Source organism: Copadichromis virginalis, linkage group LG3, assembly GCF_057382275.1.
Source record: "Copadichromis virginalis isolate Kocher_CV1m ecotype Utaka linkage group LG3, C_Virginalis_male_GT1.1, whole genome shotgun sequence".
Lineage (NCBI taxonomy): Eukaryota > Metazoa > Chordata > Actinopteri > Cichliformes > Cichlidae > Copadichromis > Copadichromis virginalis.
In genome coordinates this window covers 4,151,569-4,173,396 of record NC_140620.1, presented here as the reverse complement: position 1 = coordinate 4,173,396, position 21,828 = coordinate 4,151,569, and the positions used below count along the sequence as shown (strand labels likewise).

At 43.7% G+C, this 21,828-nt stretch overlaps 2 protein-coding genes across 2 annotated transcripts in view; both read right to left on the bottom strand.

Moving 5' to 3' along the window:
* Positions 1 to 306: 306 nt before the first annotated feature.
* On the bottom strand, positions 307 to 6,451 carry LOC146712358 (programmed cell death 1 ligand 1-like). Its single transcript, XM_085442135.1, has 4 exons — positions 6,310 to 6,451; positions 4,296 to 4,637; positions 1,308 to 1,364; positions 307 to 1,080 (listed from the first exon to the last, which is right to left on the bottom strand). Exons 1-4 carry the CDS (start codon positions 6,377 to 6,379, stop codon positions 995 to 997), a joined length of 555 nt encoding a protein of 184 aa, XP_085298261.1. The 5' UTR covers positions 6,380 to 6,451; the 3' UTR covers positions 307 to 994.
* Positions 6,452 to 9,798: 3,347 nt separating this feature from the next.
* The window catches only part of LOC146712357 (kinesin-like protein KIF1C), a 26,911-nt gene continuing 14,881 nt past the window's right edge, over positions 9,799 to 21,828 (bottom strand). The window contains 16 exon segments of the mRNA XM_085436294.1: positions 9,799 to 13,556; positions 13,709 to 13,935; positions 13,938 to 13,982; positions 14,057 to 14,146; positions 14,226 to 14,409; positions 14,411 to 14,520; positions 15,612 to 15,773; positions 15,941 to 16,041; positions 16,110 to 16,186; positions 16,330 to 16,510; positions 16,742 to 16,805; positions 18,694 to 18,826; positions 19,367 to 19,446; positions 20,482 to 20,557; positions 21,132 to 21,211; positions 21,581 to 21,708. Of these exon segments, the coding sequence (XP_085292420.1) occupies positions 12,734 to 13,556; positions 13,709 to 13,935; positions 13,938 to 13,982; positions 14,057 to 14,146; positions 14,226 to 14,409; positions 14,411 to 14,520; positions 15,612 to 15,773; positions 15,941 to 16,041; positions 16,110 to 16,186; positions 16,330 to 16,510; positions 16,742 to 16,805; positions 18,694 to 18,826; positions 19,367 to 19,446; positions 20,482 to 20,557; positions 21,132 to 21,211; positions 21,581 to 21,708 (2,561 nt within the window). The 3' untranslated portion in view covers positions 9,799 to 12,733.

Genomic DNA, 21,828 nt, shown 5'->3' with positions numbered 1-21,828 from the left:
ATCCCAACTGGCCAAAGAAGGAAAAACAAAAAGAACAAAAGACATGCTGTTGAAGAAAGCCAGAGATTAACAATAGCTAATGATTTTAAATGCAGAGAGCTGTATAAACACATAGACGAATACGATGACCTAGAAATAGTTTAGTTTTCCACATGACACTGATGAGAGAAACAAACTGAAAATATAAAAAGAGGTTTAAACTGATTACATATTTAGAAGTTTCTAATTGATGATAAGTTTGTAACAAAATAATAAACAGAAATTAAATCAAAACCTTCAAATGACAGAAACACTGGAAAACCTTGAGCAGGTATAAATGTAAATCTTTATTAACATAGATGAAGAAATTTGGATTTACAAAGATTCACTGGAGGAAATGTTAAATGAAAGGGGTTAGAAAGGTTCAGGATCAGAGAAGAAATATGAGTCTGTAACTACACAAATTTTTACTTTTACACAATTTTGCTCCGTAAGCTGTAAAATTCAACATTTTATACAAAAAGAGAATAATAAGTAATGTCAACCAAAGTGGTTGTAGCTGAACAATGAGCCAGATTATTAATAGTCTATAATTCACAGAACAACAATTATACTGTAACAGCTGATCTTTAGTTTTTCTTACAACCAGCCGCTGAACATGAAGCTAAAAAACAAAACGTGCATATATTCTGAGATAATATCATATAAATTCATTTATGTTTGTAACACAGTTTGACTTTGTGTCAGTAAATCTCATGAACAACATGAAGATGAATAAACTGTAGTTCAGGTTCACTGACAGACAGCATAGACACACACTGTTGGTCTGAGTCTGAACATGATGATCATCAGAGAAATGAGAAAGAAATCCAAACTCTGAGTGTTTGACGTCTATGATGTTTATTGGTTGATGATCTTAAGTCTGAAGAGGTTGTCCGCTCTGTTGTTCAGCAGAACGCTCATTTGAACCTTGAGACTGTTTTCTTCTTGTTGCTGCTGTTGTTGGTGTTTCTTTTCAAAAACCAACAACAGTAGCAGCAACAAGAAGCACAGCAGGAACTACCAGACCAGCTTTCAGTCCACCAGATCCTCCTTTCTGAGCTGCAGGTGAGAAACAGGTGTGAGGTGTCAGGTAGGTGATGAGTGAAGAACAGAACAGAATCCATTTCCTCTTCAAACTGCTGTCAGACATTATCTACTGCACTCTGATCACATCACTCAGACCAGCTGCTTTCTACAAAGTCTCATCAACAACATCTTTAGAAACAAACATCAACAACCAGGAAGCAGCTTCACCTCTGATCACACACTCAACTCTACTCACTCACCTGGAGGAACAACACGTGGAGGGTCAATTTTAACAGGTTTATTGTCTTTGTGTGCTCCTGATGAGAAAAAGGCATGAAAAAAATTTATTTTCAATGATCCCAAGTAAGCCATCACAAGATTGGTTCAGATCTCTAGACTCGTATATTTCTAAATTCCTTTGGAAAGATAAACCCCCGCATATCAGCTTAAAAACCAAAAGGACCAAGGATAAAGGAGGACTAGATCGGACTAACTTTAATCACTACTTTTTAGCCAACAGGCTTCAGTTCATCTCTAGATGGTTAAAACACACCTACTTAGATGAACCCCGGATAGATGTACACGGTGGGCCATTTATATGGATACACCGTAATAACATGGGAATGGTTGGTGATATTAAAGTCCTGTTTGTGGCACATTAGTATATGTAAGGGGGCAAACTCCTCAAGATGGGTGGTGACCATGGTAGCCATTACGGTGTTTCCATATAAATAGCCCAGCCTGTAGAACAGGCACTATGTAATAATCTAGAAATTTCAGACCTAACATTTATCAGCTCAAACATCAAACGACATGAATGCTTTAAAAGCATCAACATCAGCTCTTCTCTAACAGCATGGTGGGAGTTTTTAAAAATAACAGTCTTGGCCCTTGCCCTGGTGGGTTCCAGAGTGTGGGGATGCCTACTGGGGTCAGCTGAGTCCCTCTTCCTGCTCCACCACACCCACACATACGCAGGGCTTGGGGTGCAGGTGTGTCACCAGGGTGCAGGGGAGGCACTCCCCCTCTGTCCCCTTCTGGCTGCCTGTGCCTCAATTTTATTCCGTAACCTAGACATCCACATTACTCATACTCTCATAACACATACAAATAGGGCCTTGGGGCATGGGTACGTTACACAGTGTCCAGAGGATGGTCTGTGTATTCAAACCCACCTCTGGTGCTGGTGCCCTACCCTCAATTTTAAATGCATATAGACACTGATGGAGGAGCCGTGCTGCTCTCTGGCAAGAAGCACCATGCCCTCCTGTGTTTTAAATGCACTTTAGAACAGCACGCAGCAACACTACATATGAACGGGCGGAGGAAGGTTTGGGGTCTTCACTCACCCCCGTTTTGTTCACCGTTGGGGCTGGGAGGAGGTGCTGGCCGTCAGATTGGGGTCTGGGATGCGGGGCCTCCCTGCTACTGCCGATAAGGAGGCGGTCTGCTTTCCTCCACCCCAGACAGAAGGGTTACATCTCCTGGGTCCGGGTACAGTTTGCCCCAGGGGGGCAAACTGTACCCGGACCTGGGATATAGGGTATGTTTGCGGAGTGTGAATGTGTGTAAAGTGTCTATTTGTGTCTGTCTCCATTGGGTGAGTGCCGAGTATTTGGTTTTGTATATTCGGGTGGGAATGCATGTTTGTGTCTCCGTGCACCTGTTCGTCTATGTCAGCTTGGGTCTTAGACTTCACTGGGAACATCTCAGGCTCTCCGAGGTATGGAGGCCTATCTTCCCTCACCACACTCCCTGCCAGTGGCTGATGCCCTCAGACGTTGGTGTGTTGGTGGTTCTTGGTGTCTGGGGCTGGGCACTCATGTATGTACCGACTCACTCCAGGTGACCGATTGGCTGTCCCTGGCGCCTGTGGCCCGTCTGAGCCCCTTCAGGGGGGTGGGGTGCCCTCAGGCCTCTGGGCCTGAGGCCCGGTCCTCTGGTAGAGCTGGCTGCTGGCAGAGCCCGCGGACACGTCACTGCAACCCCCTCTCGCCTCCTCTCCTTTGCATGCTGGGTGACGTCTCGTTTGGGGCTCTCCGCAGCTCTTCCCAGGAGGGTGGCATGGTTGCCACCCTGGTGGTCCTCCTTGGGTCCTCGTATTCTGGGGTCTCTGGATGTCCATGGCCTGGATCTCCTCCATAAGTGCTTCATGCCCTCAGGGGACGGGGCTATGGCTCCCCACACTCCCTAGCAGATCGGGGTGGCTGTAGCTCAGGTGGCAGAGCCACTAACCATAGGGTCAGTGGTTCAATCCCAGGCTGCTCTAGTCTGCATGCCAAGATACTAACCCCATGTTGCTCTCCGATGCATCCATTGGAGTGTGAATGTGTATGGATGGTAGACTACTTAGCACTTAAAAACTCAGAAAAAAGTGCTTGTGTGATTGGGTGAATGAATTAGATGTATAAAGTGCTTTGAGTGCTCAGACAGAGTAGAAAAGCACTATATAAGAGCCAGTCATGGACATGGAGAAACCTTTTGAATACAAGCGTGCTGATCCACACAGGTGTGCACACGGGTGTTCACAGACACAAGCTACACCGTTTTTGGCTGCTACCTCAAAGCACATTGTGCGCTGTCGACCTCTGTCTATTGTGTACTGCATAATAACATGTAATATTTAGTATCTACTGTTATCTACTGTTAGGTAGTATATTGTGATGGTGTTGTATTTATTATCTTGCTCTTTTCTCTTCTTTTTTTTCTTATCCCCATACAGGTGATCTAAGTGTTTTGGGGGTTTTCTTTTTCTTTCTCTCCCTCTCTTTCTTTCATTCTTTCTCCCTGTTCTATCCCCCAGTCATGTCTGTCCCGTCTGTAACAACCGAAAATAAAATAAAATAAATACATAATTATAATAAAGGTCAATCAAATGGACCAATATGGCAAGGCCATGATGATCCACTTGGCAAAGTAAATCCGCTTGGCATCTTTCTTGGCCTTCAGACAACAATTCTGATGACTATAGATCCAAACGGGACAAGCAAAAAAAAAAAAACCCCAAAAATCCAACAACAACAACAGGTGTGAGGTGTCAGCTGTCAGGTAGGTGATGAGTGAAGAACAGAACAGAATCCATTTCCTCTTCAAACTGCTGTCAGACATTATCTACTGCACTCTGATCACATCACTCAGACCAGCTGCTTTCTACAAAGTCTCATCAACAACATCTTTAGAAACAAACATCAACAACCAGGAAGCAGCTTCACCTCTGATCACACACACACTCAACTCTACTCACTCACCTGGAGGATCAACATGGAGGTAGAAGACACTGACGGGTTTAGCGTCCTTGCGGTTTTTTCCTTCCATGTTGACACGACACTCGTATGTTCCAGTGTCACCAATTGTCACATCCTTCAGAATCAAAGACGCGTCTCCATCCATCATCTGTCTGTTCTGCAGATCCGCCCGGTTCCTAACAGATGGATGCTGGTGATCTGGTTTGAATTGGCCATTCTGGTACAAATAGACATTCTTATCTCCCAGGTCAGGTTTGCTCCATTCTAAAGTATTGATGTTGTTGTTTGGAGCTCGACATGTCAGAGTGACGTCCTGTCCAGATTCAGCTGTGATCAATTTCAGGTCTGAAAGAGGAAACAACACAGAGCAGAGAGGTTAAAGGTTAAAGGTCAAAGTGTCGCGGTCAGTGGGGGCAGACTGTGTGGAGGGTGTTTGAAGTACCCAGGTGCGGACACAGACGAAGGAGGCAAAACTTTAACTAAACTCAAAGTGAGCCAAACATAAACTAAGGCAATGACCTAAACAAAGAGCCTAAACTGGGAAACAACTAAAGACTAAGACAAACTAAGACTCGGACTATAACTGTAACTATGAGCTATGAACATGACATGAAAAAGCTATGAAAACATGAAAGGATCTGATTATTATGAACATGACCAGTAAAAGAATCTGAAATCATGACGTGTAGCTAGAGTGACAGGAATGGTAACAGATGATGCAACACAGACTGAATGAAACACAGAGACTAAATACCCACAGGGATGAGCAGGGGAAGTGGAAACACATGAGCAAGAACAGCTGACACACATGAACCTAATGACAGGACAGGGGCAGTGAAACTAAATACAATGAACAAAGAACACCAGACTCTTTCGAAATAAAACAGGAAACATGGAGACATAGACATGACACAAACTTGACAATAAGGACCACACAGACATAGACGCATGGACCAGGGAGACAGTACAGGGGGAGATGACAGAAACAACTAAGAAAAAAAGGACTAAACTGCAACCTAGAAATTAACTAGATGAGCTAAACTAGAACACAAATGAATACAAAAGATACATAAAAACTCAAACACTGGGTCGCACGACCCAGTACCGTGACACAAAGTACAATTATGATCAGAATGATTTAGTTTAAATATTTTGTTTATTTCCTTTAACATTTGAGTTTTTAGTCATGTTGGATTTAATGAACCTCTGAACATCCACCAAGTTACCTGTGACCGACTGAGGGGGAATTTTAGCCTCATGATAAACATGCAAAGTGTCAGAAACTACAAGATGTTAGCTTCCACACAACAAAAACATGTGCTGATAATAAGTGAACATAATGTGTGAGAGAAAGAAGCCTCACGTCATGTTTACACACACTGAAACAATGTACAAGAAATTAATAATAATATTAATAATAATATTTTGGTTAGTAACATGTAAACCACCTTTTGTTTATTCGTCTTTATCTCAGAGACAGACAGATTTGTGCCTTACAATTAAAGCTTACAGCAAACACGAAGATGCTGACAAACATCAAAGTGGAGCAGAGTGACGCAGTTAGCAGAGATGCTGCTGATCTGACTCTTAAGCTATAGAAACCTCTTTTTTTTCCATTTAAACTCGACTCAATTCATGGTTTAACTTGAGGTTTAAATAAAGGTGAAAATCACAGATTACGGTAACAGATATATCAACTGGCTCTGATCCCCCGACTTTGTCCTAAGGGACAGCAGGCTGATTAAAAAAAAGGGCGCAGCACCATAAAGAGACGATTAAAAGTGTTTCTACACGCTGCTGTTCTTTAACCAGCTGCACAGAATAAAATCACGTTCTGACAACTGAATGTAATATTCAGAAAATACAAGAGAAAGTCTCATTAGACTCTTAATGACTCCACCCAGTCTCTGCACACACGGACAAACTGAACCAGTATGAAAATAACTCTACTGAACACTGTTTATCTCACAGGAAAATATCGTTTAATTTTATAACAATTTAAATTATAAAACCTCACCTGCAGATACAAACACAAAGACGCTGAAACACAGCAGAGTCCCGCAGAGTGTCGCAGTTACAGGAGACATGTCTGTGTTCTCGAGTTCTGCTGATCTGACTCTGTTTTTTCTAGATGTCTGAGTCTTCTGGAATTTTCACTGTATAAACGTGCTCATAAAAAAATTCAGTGAAAAATGATACTGATCTGAGAACCGTCATAAAGGCGGTCTCAACTACACTTTGAGCAGTGTTTCAAAATCACTGCACTTTAGAAGTGTTGAAACATCCTAACCCAGATCGCAAAATCACATTAAATTAATGTTGATTCTTTAACAGGATTATCATTATGGTCAAGATTTAAATCTCAGTCTTCAAATAAATGTTGATTCATTGTTAAAATACTTATTAAAGCTGACAGTGTAATGGTAATGACATTGTTAACATTAATTTAAAGTTATCCTGTTGTGAGTGAAGTAGCGGTTTTTGATACGGACGACGCGGACGGGGGCGGCATCACGGGCATCAGCAAAAGATTTTTTTTTTTTTTTTACTGGTACTCATGCTGCCCCGACGTCAAGCCAGCGCATATTGGGAATGGCACAGGCGCCGATCGGTTTTCTATCGCCCAATTGCTGGGAGTAAGGGCGCCCTCCGTTTGCGAGGTGCGCAAGGGCTGGGCGGCGGAGGATTCACTGGCTGGCTGAAGCGGCATCTAATAACCAACTCGCTAAATTAAAAAACTTAAAACAAACCAACAAACACGAAAACAACAGACATTATGATACGGACTTATAATTTGCACCGATGCAAGGGCGTAGATTTGGTTTTGGCATTGGTGGGGACGGATGATTCAACCACTGAACCCTGCCCTGTTTCTTTTTTTTTCCCTTTTTGTCTTTGCTTCTTGATAAAAAAAAAAAAGGGGGGGGGAGAAATATACTTGCTTACATAGCTGGACTGGCATACTGGGCTTTTTCCCGGTATGCCCGATACCGGCCCGATGGGCCGCTCGTGATTTTTCGTTTTTATGGGCCGATGGGGTTTTATTTCTTTTATTTTTTCAACGGTAAATGTCATTTGGCATTTTGTACAAATGTAGGCTGATAATAAATACATGATATCATTTCATTCATTTCAAAGGTTTATTTGCATGACGCACAAACAGACACAATTGAAAGGTACAAATGTGCATGACACGAATTCAAACGTGGTGCAGATGTGTGTCACAGGTTGATCTGGCTGTAGGCTGTGGCACTTGGCCAGAGGTGGCGCTGGTTGACTCGAGTCCATGTTAGTGCACAAAGTAAACAGCACGCTGTAGTTGTGAAGCAAAAACGCTGAATTCGGAGAAATAAACCGTGCGAGGGGAACGATGACGACGACAAGAGTCTCCCGATCGTTTACTCTTGCTGTCCTGTGAACAACATCGGCGTGGTGTTACTTGTTTGCTGTTTTCGCGATCGCGTCGCGCATGAGGATATCACCAGGTGAACTCGCCACATTTGTAAACATTTTGTTGTTCAACAGCATCAAGACTGACTGAGTGTGTTTGAGATAACCTCACAAGTGTCACAGGTGACACATTTGGCGTTTTTTTGCTGGTTTGTCGGTAGCAGCTCCTGAAACGCAAGTCTGCCACACATCTGTTCGACCAACGCCAGTTGATCTAAACGCCAGTAGATCTGGAACACCGGCTCAGATATTTGAAGTTTACACAGCTACATTCTCGCCTGAAAATATGTTAAACGTCTATTTTGCGACCCAGAAACAGTAATGAGAGTAATATTAAAACTAAGTAGCTGCAGTAGTAGCAGCTATTGTTGGAAACTGGAATTGGCTGCGCCAATCTGAGATATGGGTTTTCAATTTTGTTGTCCGGGTGGAAAAACGGGGGAAATTGGGGAGAATGGTGGCTCCGGGAGATTTTCGGGAGCGGCACTGAAATTCGGGATTCTCCTGGAAAAATCGGGAGGGTTGGCATGTACGGCCTAGCATAGCCTGTAACGTTATTATGACGGACACATTTTATGAGTGAACTTGGCTTTAAGTGAGTTACAGGTTTCTTTGAAAAATACTTTGTTATATCCAGGTTCTTCCTTTGTGCTGCCATCCTCCTCTCCTCCTCACAGCGCAGGCTTGCCGCTGCTACAACTAAACAGAGCTCCCTGATAGGCACAGCCAATCACATTGGCCATATTTGTCACATGACGTAGGACTTCAGTAGAGAACGTAATTTAACTCTTTCTGCACCGCTGGGCGAATGAGACGTTGACAGATTTTTTTCTTTCTATCGGTTTTGTTTTTCTTTACTCGAAGAGATCAAATTATTGGTGGGGACATGTGCCTTCCGTCCATGCCAAATCTACGCCCTTGGCCAGCAGTTTATCTCAGCTAACGAGAGGAGAAGGCATGTGTTTGGCTCCTTCACATAGTGGACATTGAGTTGTTGTGTGGGGCACCAGTAGTCCATGTCTGTTGCTGTAACAGTAGTTCATGTTTAGAATAAAAAATCCCAGCTCACTGATTTGATCGGGGCTATAGTGCCTAAAATGTTGCATAGTTTTGCTGAGAGATCTTTTACTTTGTGGTGATCTTAGATGAGTAGTTTTATGGAAAAAAAACCAGCAGGTCATTCAGTGTTCCCTTAGTGCTAATGTATCAGATATGTTGGTGTACTATAACTGAAGTAATGTTGTTAAGTCCTTAAAGTCATATTCTTTTATTCTCATGACTGTATTTGAAGCGGTTTTTATTTTTGTATGATACCTGATTTATATGGAATATGGCTGAAGTAAACTAAAGCCTAAAATACTTCGTCATTTGTTTAATAGTAATTTAACATTATATAATTCACATATAAAACTATGAATTGTAATTTTAAATGGTTTAAAAGCATGTAGAATAACATATGTAAGCAAGTATATTTCTCCCTTTTTTTTTTTTATCAAGAAGCAAAGACAAAAAGGGGAAAAAAAGAAACAGGGCAGGGTTCAGTGGTTGAATCATCCGTCCCCACCAATGCCAAAACCAAATCTACGCCCTTGCGCACACACACACACACACACAAAATGCATAAATGAACAGCTCTTTTTGCTTGTGATCTTTGCAACGAAAAATACTTTCTGTTTTGTCCTTTCTATTCTATCTCAGTTATCATTATTCTATTCTTCTATTCTAGGACTCATTTAAAGCAACTCTTATATGGGGAAACTTGTTTGCACCCTGGAAAAACACATTGTTTTTAAATTAGACTTCTGGGTTATTACTTCACAATTTTCCGTTACTACCACAAACTAATACGAAAAGTTATTTTCTCAAACAGGCAGTGGATCTGGACCAGTAAACAGCAGGCTCATTTTAGTCATGGAAATCATTTAACAACCAGGAGATGCCCCCTGCTGGCCACTAGAAATTATGCAGTTTTAAGACAATGTTTGAGTGCCCTGACACCTCTCAGCTTCCATAGCCATCCTTTGTGGATGAAGACCCAATAAAAACACAAGAAGTGAGCCTTATTTTGAATCTTGGAGACAGTTTATTGCCATCATGTTGTCTGCAGGTAGAGCCTGAGATTGGTTCCTGATACAAACAAAACAACAACAAAAGACAACCCAACACATACAGAGAGAAAAAACAACAATAACAAAAAAGCAACTGAGGGGGTCTGGGCCAACAGGAAGAGGGCTACACTATGATGTCATCATATCCATATCCGTGTTTCGAGTTCTGAAGCGACACTGCGCCGTAATGTCACAGATTCTGAGGTCATGATTAGAGCAGAGGTGCAGGGAATGGGCACAGCCTGTCAGTGAGGGGAGTTCTACAATGTTCTGGAATTCTGCCGAGTCATGGCTGCCATGGCAACACCCCACCCACTCCAAGTCCCTCCCCCATTCCACCTCAAAAAACAACAAAACTAACCAAAGAAAAAGAATAATGACTAAAATCAGCTTTATGAAGTAAAACAAACTTTACTGTTTGATTCTAAATTAACCCACAAACACACACAAACAGACGCTCAACACACACACACACACACTAACTCAACGGTTTGTGTGAGGGCAAAGAAACTCCCTTTAGCAGCATCCACAATAACCAAATATTAATGACACGTATAACTTTAGGATAATTATATTAATAAGTGAAGATGACTGATGACATCATAAACCAAAGGTCAAACATGGAGGTTGGTTAAAATACGCAGTACATGATGTGATACACAAAGGAAAAACAAACAGCCAATCAGAGGCCCAAGCTGGAAATGAAAAAAACAAATCTAAAAAATAAAAATAAAAAAAACATATTTTCCCATCAGGCCCGGCAGTGGCAGCAGGATTAGCGATTGTCCTGTGATTGACCAATTCCAGAGATTCTGCTGACATCATGCTTCTCAGGCCAATTGCAATCACTTCTTTTGTTTTCATCACAATTATTGTCATCGTCATGGCGCTGACTCCCTCCTGCAGCGGGAAGGAGCACTGCCATTGGTTGGATCTAACCTTTTTAGGAAAAAGCCTTAAAAGTCACAGAGCTCATAGTTGCTCCACTTGTTAACTCCCACAATCCTCTGCTTTGAGTGGGTGGAGTGTGCGCAGTATCACCAACTCTCCCAGCTCCTCCTGGCAGTAAACTTGTCTTCATTAATTCAGTGCGAATAAAACGCACATAGGGTGCTGCGTTCGCTGGGACGCAGGAAGCTGGAAATTTGTTTCCTGTCTTACACATGTGAAGTGAACACAACACCAGCAAAAGTATGTGTGTGCAAATGTCATGTTTGAAAAACGAGAAGAAATTAAAAGCAACCTGAAACAGGTGGAGGCCACAATTTCCAGGATCCTGACGTGGCAGGAAGGCAGCAGTGAATTTTCCCATCCTTTTTGAATTGGACATAAAGTAAAAAGTGTCGCGTCCTTACAGCACGAATCTTGTATCACACCCGACATGCTGTAGTGTCTGTTACTTCTTCAAAAAAAAAAAAAAAAAGCTTACTGTATATCAGCTTCTTCTTCTCTTCCTCAAAACCTTCTGCTTCTCAATACATCTCCCAGAATTCCTTCCTTATCCAGCCCTACATAAACTAATCCATCCCTTCAGGATTCTGTCTCAAAGCTCCCACATTTCCCACCTTGGGGCATCATCATGTGTTACGCATCACTTGCATTTCCCACGATTGCCAGAGACGGTGAACTTACCGTCAGCACGTTTCATGTGTTTAAAATCAGATTTAACACTTCAAATATACACACACAGCTCTTAAAAACAAACATCTGACAGATAAGACAAGCGCACCACCTACTCTTCTTCCTCTCTGCACCTCCTCTTCCTCAGGGGGGCATCTGCACTCGCCTTTCTCGCCTGCTTCTCCATTTTTGGAACTCTGCGTGTTTTAGCGTTTTTACAAAAGCCACATTGGCACTTATTGTTCCTGCACTGATGCTTTTACCCTGACTAGGAGGCGCCACACAGCCGCTTTCTTTGGTTTGTAGCACTCAGCGATGCTGCATTCAAATCACATGGGAGAAGATGTAAATACAAGTTTCAAGCTTCAATCAAAAACAGATCACAGGTGGTAAATATGACAGGAAAAAAAGGCAACATTATCAGTGTGTTTTTCAAAGAATTAAATATTGAGAAAATGTACTCACATGTAATATATATGTTTCTGCATATTTTTTTCTCAAATTTAAATCAATATTTAAGTTGTTGAACTGTATACATTTTTTTTTGGTTTGCAGCAGATGCTAAATACAAGCACAGTGGGCTCTATTGTATTTATGATTAAATAAACGAGTAAAAATAAACTTCATTTTAATATTAATCACCATTTGGGAACTGCTCCAGATTAAACTCTTAATCATCAGTTTGAGGGTTGAAGTGAGTTAAACAAGCTGTACAATCTGTAATTCCCATGGAACTTGAATGCAGCGTAGGCTAGGCTAAGCTCACAATTTCACCTACTCTTCACTTGCTAACACTAAAAAAAAAAAAAACTCTTCTAACCCAGAAACACCGCCCTACTAACAAACATACTTGATCTTTAAAAAGAAAATTAGCTTCACCAGCAGACACGTTGGCTTTAAGGCACCTTGTTAACACGATGATCGACACCCGAACACCAGCCATCGGTGAAATTTAAAAAATAAAAAAAGGCTAAATTACTACGTGATCAAAGTCTGACAGAACAACATAACAGATAAAATAAAATAAAACAAATTCAAAATCACTTTTTGCACGTCAGTGTCGCTAACAGCTCACCTTTGCTAATTCAAGCTTCACACACACACACACAAGCACAAACACACGCAGCAGGACAGAGGATACAGGGTGTGTAAAAGTGCTCAATTGCACACACGCGCGCACACTCTCAGCCGATTCTCTACAGCATCAGGATCGCCCTGTGTCCCGCAGCCAATCAGGAGTCTCCGTATTCAGGACGTCAGAGGTCAGATCGGCGTCTCCTTGTTGTTGTTTTTGAGGTCCGGTGCGCTGAACTGCCGCCTCATCCTGGGCGGAGTGTTGACGCTCCACGCCCCCGGCGGTGGCATAATGCCAAGTAGCATGTCAGCAGGAAGGGGTGGAGCCCCTGAGCGCGGCAGGCTGTGGTAATGGGGGTGAGGGTGAGGTCCAGGCTGGAATGGTGCATTGTGGGGGTTGTAGTAGGGATGGTGGTGGTGGAACTGATGGTGCTGGCGTTGATTATAATGGAAGCCTCCATCTCTGTCTCTGTCCCTGTCTCTGCTTCCTCCTCTGCCTCCTCCTCCTCTCTCCCCACCTGGCCCAGGTCAAAATCCCCTCCTCTGTCTTGGTCACCCCTGGTGGCCACCATTGCCACCACTGCTGAAGTGCTGGTCATTGTCGTAGCTCCCGTTCCCCTGTGGCGAGCTGTCCAGGGAGTTGCGGCGGTAACGACGCTGCTGGTTTTGGTTGTTGCCCTGGTTGTTGTAGTGATAGCCACCCTGGTTGCCCTGGTTACGCTGCTGCCAGGCGCGATGAGGACTTGGGGTGCGCATGCGAGGGGGCTGAGCTGGGAAGGGGAGGGGCAAGAGACCAGGCAGTTGACCTTGTGGGGGAGGTGGAGGTGAGGGAGAACCTTTAGCTTCTCCTCCTCCATTCTCCTTCTGCTCAACACCATCACCTCCTCCTCCCTCCCCCAGACCGAGAGCTTGCAGAGCGGCACTGGCGGGTCCCCATGACAGCCGATGGGCAGGGTTACTCTTAAAGGGAAACTTGAGCTTGCATTCCTGCGGAGGGATGAAGCGTTCTGACCTGGAGCTGGGGGAGGAGTAAAGTTAGGGACAGAGCACAGACTGTAAATTAAAGATGGTCACAGCATAAGCAACCGACTCGACTAAGTACAGATAAACAATCATTTGAAGGGTTTATTGATGACGATCGTTTGCAGTGACTTCTATTGGAACCCTCGCCATCACGGTATGGCCACACCCCCGAGCTCACCTTGGCTTTGGTTCTGTCCTCGCAGCTTCTTGGTGATGTTCTGCTGCTGCAGGTTCAGGAGGCGCTGCTGCTCCTTTTTCATCCAGCGGAGGCGTCCTCTCCTGAACGCCGGGTCCTCCTCCATCAGCCGCTGAACTCTGACCTCTGGGTGGCTAGGGCATTCATCATCCCCGTCCCTATCTCCATCTCTCTCTCTCTCTGAGGGGACTCGCCTCCCTCGCCGTTCAAGTCGTCGTCCTGGAAACAAGTCAAACAACGGTTAACTCTGGTGGTGATGGGTTGAAGGGGCGGGACAGGAGGTGCGAACATACCTGAAGAGGTATGACGCTCTCCATCTTGATCATTCTGTCTCTCAGAGCTTTGATCTCCTCGTCCTTCATGTTGTTCTGCAGCTTCACCTCCTGCAGGAGTCGCACACATTTAGCTCTGCTCCTCTAGCGCCTCTCAGGTCGTGAAGAAAACAAGATTAGCATAACTCACCTCCAAAATATCTGTCAGCTTATCGATGTGAGCCTTCAAGTCGTACACGCCTGCCTTTTCTCCACCTTCCCCTGTCTCTCCTCCTCCACTACCACCACTTCCTCCTCCTCCTCCCCCCTCTTCAGCGGGAGGGCTCCTCTCCTCTCCGATGCCCACAGTGTCGCAGACGTCCTGGGCCACAGCCCTCCCTCTCGTTGGTGTCCTTCTTGGCGTACATGCGGCACAGCTCCTTCATCTTGACAATGGAGAGCGCCTCGATCTCCTGACGGGAGTGACGGAAGTCTCCCAGAGCCACCTGAGGGGGGCGCCACATACAGAGGAACAGGTTTAAAAAAAGAAAAAAAAGCTCCTCCTCTAATGTCCTCTGGACTGTTTGTGCTGGTTAATTTTACTGTTCTCCAAATCTCTCCACAGACTGCTAAACAATCAGGAGTGGAGCAACCAAACTTGGCACGCAGGTACATATTAGGGTCCCGAGGTTCTTATCTACATCAGACACTATGACATAATCATGTGGCCTAGGAACCTCATATCGACTGGTTACAATAACCCATTTTTAGCATCTATGCACCTGTCCACTGTAAGGTTGCGTGACCACAACCTATCAATGGACTTCAGTGGCATCTACACCGTAGAGCAGGGCCTGAGTGCACAGAACCCACAAAAATGGGCAAATCTGAACCCACTCAGGTTTATAATTTGCCTCTGTATGTTCTGGTGCGATATCTTAAGACGATCACATATTTTACCTCACACAGGCTGAACAGACCAATCAACACTGTGCCATGGGTACTAGCTCTACTACCAACCCTCCGAGAACTCTGTGCTCCAGTTTTAGTGAGTGGACTTATTTCTTTACACTTAATCGCAGGCACCAGTGTCAGTGTGACACTCCCGTACAGTCCACGGATGCATGTTTTTAACTCTTAAATGCTACAGTCCAGGCTTCAAAATTTGGAAAGGAAAAGGTAATGTGGCTTTACTATGACTACCTTTTTTAAAGAGTTTATGGTTACACAGCAAGGTCTGTAACAATCTAGTGATCCTGGTTTTATTGGAAAATGCATCATGTATGATTTTCACAATTTACCACTTATTTGTTGCGTTTGACTGGAGCTATGGAGTCTAACTAACAGAGTCTGTCTGACTTAGTCATGGACCAAATTGGTCCAACACTACAGACCAGTGTAAAGTGTCCACCTGGAGCCATCTCCAGGAGGGTTTGGGTTTTGAAAGGTCCAGTGTATTTTTCGAGGTAAAGTTTTAACCCTTTGCCCCTGAATGTAGAGATATAAGAGTATTTATGAGAATAACTTCTAAAATGTTTATCTGTCCCTCTGAAACCAGTCAGAGAACACTCTGATATCACGTGTGTGTTTGTGAGACCTCGTAGCAGATCTCTTTGACGGCCTGCATGCGGAGGTCCTCCATGGTCACCCGTTTGGGGTCTTTGCTGATCCTCCTCCTCTGAGGGATCTGATACACTCACAGAGGCTCCCTCCTCTTCCCGCTGCTGGGCAGACCACAGCGTTTCACTATGGACTGCACCTGGACACAGACATACAGGTGAGACAGGTCAGCTCACAGGTACATTAATCTGCTCCAATGACTGTTCCTGTCAGCAGAAAAGCTTGCTTCACGATCCTATCAGGTCTCTATGGGATGTCACAGCTACATGAGGAGCTATGAACGAGGAGATTATGAGGAGCTGATACCTTGTTGGCTGGCAGCTTCTCTCTCAGGGAGGAGATGAGCCTCCAGCTCTCCTCACAGGATCGTTTGTCCGAGTCGTCCCCGCTGTCGCTGTCTGCGTAGGCTACTGCACACACAGAGAAGGTAAAACACCTGAAGCAGTCACCACACGAGCTCACCTGAAGGAGAAACTCACCAGTCTGTGCTGCTCCAGCAGCAGGTCAGCCTCCTCCTTCTCTTTACGGTACTGAGTCTCCACGTCCTGCAGTCTGCAGCACACACACGCACACACCAACCAACCAATCAGACGATCAATAATCAGGAAACAGCTCTGATATCTGACGTGGTTTACAGTGTGTCTACAGATGCTATCTGAAAACCACACTTCAGGGTCTAGTAAAGGTGCATCTACCTCTTCTCCATCTCCAGCTTGATGTCGATGCCTTGTTTCTCCAGCAGCTCTTTCTGCGCGTAGTTCCAGTCCTCCGGCTCCCCCTGCTGCTCCATCGTGGCGCTGCGCTCCCTCTCCAGCCTCGCCTGCTCCGGGTGGTTGAACCGAAACACGTGGTTCTTCCCCATCACAATGCGGTTACCTAGAGACGGAAACAGACAGGAAACGGAGTCTGAGGTCTCCTGCAGGTTTTGGGTGGTGTGTTTACTCCATCGATCAAACCTGCTTTGTTTTTCATGTTCGTGTGTAATAAGCTGTAAACTAAAGTGAAACCTGATGTAACAGCTGCAGGAGCAGTGTAATGGCAGGTGCTTCCTGTTTGTTTAAAGCCGCAGTGAACTCGTAAGAAAAGCTGCCGGGTGTGTTTCTGTACCTTGTTTTAATACGACAGCATCGGTGATCTGCTTCCCGTTAACGTAGGTCTCTGCTCCAACTAACTAATGACACATGAGCATGAAACAGTCTGATGGGAGGACTCGCAGCAGTGACGGAGGCTTTATCATGGACCTTAATATCTGGGCTTGTATCCTGTAACATTACTAGAAAGGTTCATCCACAATCCAGAGACAGAGACCTGGATCTGAAAAGGGGTATGTCCACAACTACAGAGGCCTCTCGGTCTCACATACAGACATGCACTGAAACCAGGGATCGTGCTACAGCGCACAGGGTAACAGCAGCAGACACACACACACAGATATACAGACAGAGGGTGAGGAAGGGGTGTCTGGGACAGGAGGAGGGAGGCGGGGAAGGCACAGGAAACATGGGTGTGAACATGAGGATGATGTCACCATGACGAGTAGCAATGACTAATACCTGACAGATTTCCTGGCAGCTTTCACAGAAAGAGAAGAAGAAAGAGTCACTCACTGAGCGCACGCACGCACGCACACACACACACACACACACACACACACACACACACACACACACACACCTACCTGTTTATAACTTTTAATGAAAACAGGAAGAGAGCTGCAGCTTCAGACTCTACACACAGTCCGAGAACAAAGAACTACAGCCTGGACACAGACCAGACCTCTAAGGTGAGACGCTCATGGAAAAAAACAAAAAAAACAAAACAGGAATTTTCCCCCCATAATCTAGTGTACATTTATGCAAATTAGCACAGGTTTCATGACATATGTATATATAATACCACATTTGTATATTTAAAATGAAATTGCAATAGCAATCAAAACAATATTTTTAGTGTTAGTAACTAATTGAATCTATATATACATATATAAGTGCTCAAACTTTTCTTATCAGCATGTTCTGGCTGCAAAGTTTCGAATCCACACATCATGCGGAGCCATCATGTGGTACATAAAAGCACTGCAGGACCTTCTTTGTCCTTCTGGTCTCAAACTCTTCAGAAACCTTCTCAGAGAGGCTCGAGTGTGCTTTCAATATTTAAAGATGATTATAAGCCAGTGGAATCAGGAGGTGTAATGTGACAGAAGTCAAGAGCACATTTGTCTGCCACTGTGACTCATTCCAGACTTACACATGTTAATGATCAACTCAGCTGCCTGCAGGTCTGACTTTAACCCCGGCTGCTGCTGAAACATGTCAGAAACTTTACTTTGAGGAGTGATGCAAATCAAATCTGATTAAAAATGCATTTCCAGATCCATGTTTTTATTTCTGTTAGTCTCACACTGCCACAGCAGCTCAGCATGACTCCCAGTTTAAAATCATTTTTATTTATGTCACACTGGCCCCTCTGTCTGAAACAAGCTGCTGTAGCTCCTTTCTTTGACGGCAGACTCCCCCAAACAGACCGCAGGTGTGCTCACAGGTATACTATTGATATGACCTCTTTATGACATCATATAGATCCTATAATAGAAACAAAAAGTGTGCGCTGTGCTTTGTGTGTAGGGCAGACTGCTCACAAGGATTACTGACAGCTATGCTCACTACATCATTAGAAACTCACACCACGTTTAATAAAAAGAAAAACTTCCAGCACTGGAACAGGAGATCTATGGCAGCAGATTGTAGAAGAGGCCAACTATGATGCAGCAGGTGGTAACGATGATAAGTAAGTAATTTGTACAAATGTAGTTTGTATTTTTATTCTTTTATAACTTCAGATGTTAAACAGCTTCAGGTAACGTGTAGAACATGTTTCTCTGGTGTGTATAAAGTACTGAAGGACCCATGGTTCATAATGAGGTTATTGCACAGTGAACTACAGGAGCTGATCAAACCACAGGACTGAGGCTGCTTAAACTCCGCACAATGAAGCTGTGTGACCACAAAACAGCAGTGCAGCAGAGCAGAGACAGCCAATCAGGCATCAGAGTGTCAGACATGTGAGCAAAGGTTTATGCAAGGAGTAAAAATCTCACCTTCTCCCTGCTCGTTGGTCTCACTGACAAAAACGCAGTGAATCTCCTTTATGAACTGACCCGACAGTTTAATGTCCACGTCCTGCTGCCCGACCCTGGCGCGCACACACACACACACACACACACAGACAGATGAAAAAACTAATGTAAACACCTGCCAAGCTAGTTATACAACTCCACCAGGAATAAAGATGAAGGTGCAACTTCTCCTGCAATAAAACTAACGGAGGAGCTTCTGATGTCCAAGATCATAAAGTAGTTGTTAGATAACAGCGAGTGTCGTGTCTGATAAGATACGTAATGAAACTCATTGTTCTCCACGATGACTCTGTGGATCATTATCGGTGTGGTAACCTCTGCACGAGCAGATTTCTGCATGCACTACATGTAAACAGTGTCATTACTTTTTCTACTAATGAAGTAAAGCAGCTAAACTAGTGATGGACTTGTGTCTGTGTGTAATTTGTTGCTTTCACATGGAGATGAGCCGAGGCGTCTCTGACGTTTGGTCTCTGCACAGGATGGCTAAAACGTTTCACACTTTAGACTCAATTTATCAGATTTTCTGAGCAAAGACCAACAAAATGATCAAATAACTGATGAACTAAATGACCGATGATGAAATCACTGCTGACCTGGTCACTCCCTCCTTGATGTAATAGAGGAGGCACTCGGACATCAGAGGGTCTTCATTCAGGTTGACCAGGTGAGGCGTCTGTAACACACACAGACATTACATTAACTTTAGTTTTACATGATGGGGTCATCTTTTTCCCCCTTTAAAAGTGAGGCGGATCCACACAGTGAGAGTGGAAGATAGAAAACACTAAACACGATTGGATGCTGTTAACTTTTAACTAGTACTAAACATGTGACTGGAGCCAGGACTGCATTCAGTCAGATCCTTTTATAAGCACTTTTATAAACAGCATCATTTACCAAAGTGAACAACACACCATGAATGAAGACAACACTACTAAAGTGAATGTTGACACTGAGTCGAAGTTCACCTGAAGTCATTAAAGGTTGTCAGATGTCGTCTTTATGAGGGAAAGAGTTAAAGATGTTCGGTGAGGTGGTGGTACGGAGAGAAAAGCTGCTGCACGATTTATCGTCTCTGAGTTTTAATCTGGATTTCAAACATCTGCTCAGCAGACTGCAGCGATTTTACTGCAAAGACCAGAGAGACTTAAAATCAAACAGTGACATCATCACTTCTAAAGCTGAGTGCGTGTCGACACAGGTGCTTATGAGCAGCAGACACTCGGCTCTGACTGGACGAACACTCCCAGGCATGAAGTAAATTACATCTGGCTCTGTATTTAGATTATGTAATCATCTTATATTTTATATATTTGTAATTTATATTTTATTGTGATTTTACTGGAAAGCACTTTGGTGTACTTCGGTCTTAAAAATGTGCTATATGATTGATTGATTGTAAAATCAATTTATCGGCTGTTCTAACAAAACACACCAACTCAAAGAGTAGCTTTAACCTGACATAAAGGTGAATCCAAAAATTAAATACACTGTTTTAAAATACCAGCAGGAGTTACAGCTCCTAACAAATACCTGCATATCGTGTGTCAGCAGCCAGGGATCACACAATCCTAAAGTTAAAGTATTACTAAACCAGTCCCACAGACTGTCAGAGCTTACATAATAACATTTTCTGCAAAGATGTCTGCAGACACAGAACAGACTGACAACAGTATATATAGAGAGAAAGGGTTAAATATACACTCACTCCTTTAGGAGAGAAGACGCCCAGCGTTCCTCCATCTTCCTTTATGGACACGCCCATCTCTGCCAGCAGGGGCTCTCTGAGGGAGCGAGCGAGAGACAGAGACATCAATCATCATCCATTTTTTTTCTCCCTCTGTGTTCGTGTTTCCAAATGTTTTCATCTGTGAGTTAGTGAACAAACACACTCAGCTTTTCCACCTGTGCTGTAAACACTACAGTTCCCATGAGCCTCGTCTGCCACAGTGGATAAAGGGTCGTTAAACCTTTTTTTGCCTTCATGAACAGTGGGAAATGCCAAAAGATGTGTCACTCTGCTGACACAAAACCTCGCATGGTAGCTGTTGCCGGGTCACAGACATGAGTTGTTGTTTTTTATCAGTGTCAGTGCAGAAGCGCCAAGATTTCAAGCTAATACAGAGGACGATCCAGCAGCTTGAAAAGATGAGACTTTTTCCACTTCTACACCTGCCCTGAGGTTTTGTCTGAGTGGCTCAGGAGAAAAAGAGCTGCCCTCAGCAGCGGCATAAATGCTGATGTTCATGATATCGTCGTTACGTTTAAGAAAGTAACAGGTGACACCAAAAAATGTTCACTATATTAACTACGGACAGAGGCAAACATGTAAAAAGCTCAGATTCAAATAAAACTAACCTCTCCAAACGAATAGATTCTGTTTTTCTCAGTTTCTCCTCCCACGTCTCGTTCAGCTCAGCGATGATTTTCTCTGTTTCCTACATGCAAAAACACACACATGTATTGTAAACATATACCAATAAAACTTCTTCATTCTCATTCAAAGAAGGTGAAATAGTGCTCAGCAACTCCTGTTTGCAGTGTAATCACAGATGTACAGAAAACTTTTGCTGAATTTCTCTTAAACTGAGAAAAACTAAAAATATGAGGATTCCCAGACACGTTCTGAAGTTTTAAGTCTGTTTTTTCTCATTCTTTTCAATCGATTTCCAGAAAACTATCAAAGAAGTAATAGATTTCTCTGACAGTGGAAGTCACACTGGATCTAAGAGTATATGTTTCTCAAATTTAGATATGATGGAATTATGACCCGGAAAAGTGCGAGGTGATAAAACGTCTCGCCCTACCATCAGTCTCTCAGCTGCTTCCTCTTTGCTGATGTTCTCTGTGGACTCTCCCTCCACCCTTTCCTCTCCATCCTCAATCAGCTGATCACGGTCAGCAGGCGTGTCACCTTCAGATGCCGGCTCAGCGCCTGCACAGGAAATAAAACATTTAATTATGAAAACATGATGAACCACTTCTGTATTTTTTAAATTTAAACTAGTAAAGACAAAGGCACAGTCTTTTTGGATTCCCAATAATCCACATAAAC

Excerpts from the sequence above, each read along its gene's own strand:
- LOC146712358 (XM_085442135.1), bottom strand. The coding sequence starts at position 6,379 with ATGTCTCCTGTAACTGCGACACTCTGCGGGACTCTGCTGTGTTTCAGC. Across the intron at positions 4,638-6,309 it reads CTTTGTGTTTGTATCTGCAG|ACCTGAAATTGATCACAGCT; the intron begins GTGAGGTTTTAT and ends TTCCTCTTTCAG. Across the intron at positions 1,365-4,295 it reads CCTCCATGTTGATCCTCCAG|GAGCACACAAAGACAATAAA; the intron begins GTGAGTGAGTAG and ends TTTTCTCATCAG.